The sequence below is a fragment of the Amphiprion ocellaris genome, chromosome 8 (genome assembly GCF_022539595.1).
Source record: "Amphiprion ocellaris isolate individual 3 ecotype Okinawa chromosome 8, ASM2253959v1, whole genome shotgun sequence".
NCBI lineage: Eukaryota > Metazoa > Chordata > Actinopteri > Pomacentridae > Amphiprion > Amphiprion ocellaris.
The window spans coordinates 17,718,580-17,724,821 of NC_072773.1; the positions used below are offsets into that span (position 1 = coordinate 17,718,580).

The 6,242-nt window shown below is 38.8% G+C and overlaps 1 protein-coding gene across 1 annotated transcript; it reads left to right on the top strand.

Annotated features, from left to right (window-relative positions):
• The first annotated feature begins 246 nt into the window (after positions 1-246).
• rfc2 (replication factor C (activator 1) 2) lies at positions 247-3,976 on the top strand. Its single transcript, XM_023292947.3, has 6 exons — positions 247-510; positions 1,816-1,921; positions 2,017-2,118; positions 2,304-2,562; positions 2,642-2,902; positions 3,662-3,976. Exons 1-6 carry the CDS (start codon positions 291-293, stop codon positions 3,770-3,772), a joined length of 1,059 nt encoding a protein of 352 aa, XP_023148715.1. The 5' UTR covers positions 247-290; the 3' UTR covers positions 3,773-3,976.
• The last annotated feature ends 2,266 nt before the right edge of the window (positions 3,977-6,242 follow it).

A 6,242-nucleotide genomic window follows, 5' to 3' on the forward strand; every position in this document is an offset into this window, starting at 1 on the left:
GTCTATTCATGTAGAGTTATTGTATTATGAAAGTTATACTTCGTCTTTAAAGTCGATTTATTCACATCAAATAACTATTTGTAGCTTAAAATAAGCCCTAGATGCGTGTGGTGGGTTGTTTATCCGGTATTTGTTTTGTCTGTTATTCTGTAGCTGCACGATATCGCGAGGTTTTGTTGGCCAATCAACGTCTTCCCTAATAAACGCCCAGCCAATGAGGTGTCAGCTTACTGCGGTGCGGTTGTCAAGGAGGGAAAGTGCCGTTCGCGGGCTGACAGGCAGCAGAAATCATGGACGTGGAGATGGCGGAGAAACCCGCAGAAAGCGGACAGAAGGCGGACACTGACGCCGGCGAGCCCTCGTCGAAGACCTCCGGGAGCGCTTACGAGCTGCCCTGGGTGGAGAAATACCGGCCGCTCAAGCTGAACGAGATTGTAGGGAACGTTGAGACAGTGAGCCGACTGGAGGTGTTCGCCAGGGAGGGAAACGTCCCCAACATCATCATAGCAGGTCAGTGTGGACACACACGGAGGGAGAAGACAGAAAGAGGCACAGTTTTAGATTTTCTCCAGACAACTGCAAGTAAAGTTGATAGCAGTGCTGTCCTGCATGAGAGAGAGGGAGAGGAAAAACAGGCAAAGAACTTGTTATACTCTTTATAACTAACTTACAAGATTTTCATCTGTTTTCCCGTAGAAGAACCCATCATGTATAAAAAGTAGGTTTTTGACACAAGATGTCTCCTCTTCATCACACTGGTGTTGGCTGCCTCTTCGTGTGTCTTTAAAAACAATTAGTTCAGTTCCACCACAAATCTTAGAGGGCCTAAATTAGCAGCAACACAGTAGCAGATGTTACTTAAATATGTGGTTAGTTTTATAAATACAGATAAATAATGCATCATGATTAAACTGTGGCAACGCCTTTACTTTTATAGTGCTCACGGTATTTCCCACTGTGATTTTACTTTTAAATAATTAAAGGAAAATTAAGGATACATTAGTGATGATTTGTCCTCAAACTACATTAAATAAAACTAAAAAAGCAAAAAGCCACTGAAGCAACAATGGTGCATCGTCGAGGCAAATGTAGTGTTTTGTGTGGTTTATTTTTGCCATTTGGGTAAACAGAGCTGCTGTACCTGCATACATGTGCAATCAAGCCCCAAATTATTTATACCCATGCCGAACGTTATTGGTCATTTTTTATTTGACCAATAGGTTTCTTCTGCCTGAAAATAAAATGAAGTAGTCACATAAGACAGTAAAGCATTGTGTTTGACATGCTAATGATGAGAATGAACTGTTTAGATGTTTTGTTTTGTATCCCGCCCCCCCCCTTCAACTCAAAATGTCATGTCCAAAATTCTTCAAACCCATAGAAAATGCTGTTTAATTGCTGTCGTACTAAATGCAGGATTTGCTACTGACCACTGAGAAAGGGTATCAATCATTTTGGACATAGACATTTTAATAAAAATGTAAATTGTTAAAACATCACTAATGCAATGTCTTACTGTCTTTTGTCACTTGTTTATGTCACTTCCAGCCAGGAGAAAAATCTATTAGTCATGTAATGCCAGCACCAAGTTACCAAAGAGAATAAAAATGCAATTCTGTAACCAGTGTTGTTCATTGGGCATTAATTTACCCAAGCATAACAGATACTTTTTTTATGTATCTAAAAACTTAACACAGCGTCATTGTCTTTACTGTACATGAACTGATCATGCTTACTGCCATGCTTCAATGCATAGTCGACTCCAAAAGGCGATTGAGAACAGACCAGAGATGAACCATGTCTGTTGTCATGCAGGTCCTCCTGGCACAGGAAAGACCACCAGCATCTTGTGTTTGGCCCGAGCTCTGCTGGGAGCCTCGATGAAAGATGCCGTACTGGAGCTCAATGCTTCAAACGACAGGTGAGACCCTGGTGTGCTGAACAATTTACTTCCTGTCACATTCAGTCGAAAATTGGTTGGGACATTAGGAATGATGGTGATTGACGTGTCTGCAGGGGAATCGATGTGGTGAGGAACAAGATCAAAATGTTTGCTCAGCAGAAAGTCACATTGCCCAAAGGACGACACAAGATCATCATCCTGGACGAAGCAGACAGGTGAGATGGTGGGAATGAGCTTTATTTTGTCTGCTGTGTGTGTTTTTGTAACCTTTCTTTATTTGTAAAGGATCTTTAATACATGTCCGTGTTTTACAGGTTACAGCTCAAATGTAAACAGTAAAATCTTTTGTAAAAACTGATGTTAGAGGAAGTTTACACCTGTAATGTGTCCGTCCTGCCAGCATGACAGACGGAGCTCAGCAGGCATTGAGGAGGATCATGGAGATCTACTCAAAGACAACACGCTTCGCTCTCGCCTGCAACGCCTCCGATAAGATCATCGAGCCGATCCAGTCTCGCTGTGCGGTGCTCCGTTACTCCAAGCTCACCGATGGACAGATCCTCGCCCGGCTGCAGGAGGTGGTGGAGAAGGAGCGCCTGAGTGTGTCCGATGACGGTCTGGAGGCTGTCATCTTCACTGCCCAGGGAGACATGAGACAGGTGAGGAGTTCTGTCTCCAGCGCATGGCTCCGAACTACATGGCAGAGTTGCCTTTGACGCCCTGTTTTTGTGTTTCCAGGCGCTGAACAACCTGCAGTCCACCAACTCCGGCTTTGGCTACATCAACAGCGAGAACGTATTTAAAGTGTGCGACGAGCCCCATCCTCTGCTGGTGAAAAGCATGCTGGGACACTGTGTAGACGGGAACATCGACGAGGCCTACAAAGTGGTGGAGCAGCTGTGGGCTCTGGGCTACTCTCCAGAGGACATCATCGGAAACATCTTTAGGGTCTGCAAGACCTACCAGATGGCAGAGTACCTCAAACTGGAGTTCATCAAGGTAAGAGGGAAATTAGTTCATTAATCAGAAATTATATTCTCTGATTCCAGCTTCTCAAATGTGAGCAGTTTATCTCATTTGTATCTCATACAGAATATTTTGCGGTTTTGAAAATGGATAAGATAAAAAAAGATGTTTCACACCATGCACTGACGGAAGCACTCTGACCTCATAATTTTTTTTTTTTTTTTACACTTTAAAGTAGGAGTGCAGGAAGTGATTTAACTCAGTGCTTTTCCATCTGCCGCCTGTGATTACCTTTTACCAGCATTTTGTCAAATATTGTACCATTTTTATAATTAATGTGGAGCTAAATATGCGTTAATAACAGTATACAGTCTGCATATTGATATACAGACCATATCTGACCATCATCTGTTAACTAAATTGGCCTCAGTGCACTCTACCTGCTGACCTTATTGTCATTTGAACCTATTTTATTTAGAAATGACTGAGTCAGACTAGTGTGCACACGCCCACAATTATATGATTTCTAAAAATGATCAACAAATAAATGGATTTTCTTGAAATATCACAAATATCTTAGATTTGTGTTTTGTGACCTAATGGTACATCACACATCATTATTTCATGGACTGATGGAAAGTCTGATGATTCTGTTTTTATGGTTATTGGCTGATAAATGGTCTCTGGGTTTTTTTCTTAGTTTTTTCCCAAAATGTTGAACTGTTCCTTTAACCCCTGTGTGAGAACCTGAAGGCCTATTTTTACCTCATGCTGTTGAATCTTTTCCTCCAGGAGATTGGCTACACCCACATGAGGGTGGCTGAGGGCGTTAACTCCCTGCTGCAGATGGCTGGTCTGCTGGGTCGACTCTGCAGCAAGACGGCGCCCCCTGCTGCCAGCTGAGCCCCACAAACCGTCCCAACCACTTTAAACCTGCAGCTACCTGCTCACAGCACCAGACTGTCCTGTACATTAGTGAACCCTCTACGCCTAGTGTTTTTGATCCAGTGTGATCTGTTTCTGCCAGATATCACAAATGTTTCTCTGTGGAAGTATTGTAAAAAGAAAAAAACTTGTATCATCTGCAATAAAATACATTTTCACTTATCAGTGTTGCATGTTTTAGTTTCAACTTCTGTTCCTGTAAGTGCAAACTCACCTTTACTTACCTGTTGAGTCAAAGAAGCATGAACCAGTCTAATGGCTTTGAAGGATGTTGATCAAAACCATTGAATTTAGTCCTAAATTTCATTATCTTTGTACCAATGACTAACATTAAAAATACTTCTTTTCTGGTTAAATAGAGCAAATTATATTCTTTCTGTAACCTTATTGGTCCTTAACTCAACACTATAGACTGTTATATAGATTTTTCTTAATTTCACTTAGTAACTGACTCAATTGCTTTTCTTGTAATATACCTCTAAACACAATATTAATAGTAAAATGCTGCTTACACAGTAATCAAACAATGTAATTCATAATATAAACAAGTCCGCTAGTTCACTGTTGACACTTAAAGTCAGTGTTCAAAGTCAAAATACACCATTTATTAGCCAGAGACCATAAAAAAACAAACAGTTGTCTGGTTTTCTCATCTAATTTGCCATTGCATCAGAAAACTTAAATCTTAGCTTACAACGTTTTTACTCAAATCACTTTATTCTGCATCTTAAAAATTGCTAGAATTAAACAGTTTGTAAACTATTCTGCATGTGTGCGTAACTGGGATTCCATTAGTAAATGTCAACAGAGCAGAGAAGAGACAAGGATGGAAACAAATGTAAATAATTAAGTATCTGTAGCATGTGGAGCCCCCATGATGTATCATGACTCATTCTGTACGCAGTGAGTTTTGATGTATCTTAACTCATTGTGTACAGAATAATTTTTTTGAGTTCTCTGCTTCTAGCCATGGTTGTGCTCTTTACATTGAGGTAGAGGACTTTATATTGAAGTTTAAAAAAAAAAAAAAAAAAAAAAGTCTACAGTGAGTAAAAATGTGAAAAAATTTCTGTGTGCCAAGAAACTGATTGGAGTTCTGAGGATTAAGCACATATTGGTCTTTTTAAAAAAGTATTTAGGAAACTAAACTTTTGTGTCTGAACAAGAAAGTTGTTGAACACCAGGATGTTTTCTGCTAACTCCTCCAGCAGGGGGCAGCATAGTACAACTATAAATCCTGTATTATCAAGATATTTGTAAGTGTAACTATATAGTACATTATGTGCATATTTTCGAGATGCAGCACGCTGATAATCTGAAACATACTCACATGTCTAGAGATGGATCCTTGCCTTCTTTAAAATCCTCCTCTGAAGCACAGTTTGGAGGTGAATCTTTGTCATCTCGACCGTTGAATGCATCTTCCTGACAACTTACTTTGCTGTTTCATTTTGGAGCCATGCTACATGTCTTTTATTTATAAAGTATAATTTATTACCAAACACTACAGCCTGAGGTTCAGCCATAACTCTGCAAGAGTTTGTCACGTGACTGGGTCACAGCAAAGTCAGTCACATAGACTGTCTTTATTACACAGTCTATGGTCAGTCATGACTTCTCAGCTGCACTGAGCTCTGAGTTTTATCTTTTTTACAGGATCTGGTGCTGATGGTATATTTTTGGCACATTTTTGAATGAGACATATAGGATAAGGTTAATTCAATGAAATATCACAATTTTATTTTTGCTGGTGATTTCTGACGGAACTACATACCACACATGTAGTTAAAGGGCATTCATAAAGTTAGAAATCTGACAATTGTTTTTGTTTTTAATTTCTGGTTGTTAAAGTGCTACAATTTTTGCTTTTTTCTTAAAAGATAATATGCCAGGTAAATTTGTATTTTACATAATAATGCAGAGCTGTAAGGGAAACATTTAAGCTACTCAGGTATATTTACGTAAGAAATAATACTGTCGGGTCTTAACTGCAATATTTAAACCTTATTACATTTTGGCTCAACAGCTGTTGCTTAAATGTGTTCTATAAGTAATGGTGCCATGACTAATATTGATATATTAAATTTTTATTTTAGCATTTGTTGTCTTACTTTTTATCTTAATTGCTGTTACGTTGCCTTCAGGGTAACCTTGCTTTTGCTTTGTAAATAGTTATTTTTTAAACTGCCATATAAATAAAGCTGTTAATATAAAATTACAATGAATGAAAAAAAATTGCATATTCTTTTTTTCCCCCTGAAGGGACCTTTAACTTCCTAGACCCGAGCTTTGGTTGGGGTTGCATTTTAGATTTCTTCTAGTTATTTGGAATAAGAAGTTACCAATAAATATAATAATCTGATAATATCTATTATATTTATTATATTTATAGTTTCATCATTATTGTTGTTGTTTTATAATAATAATT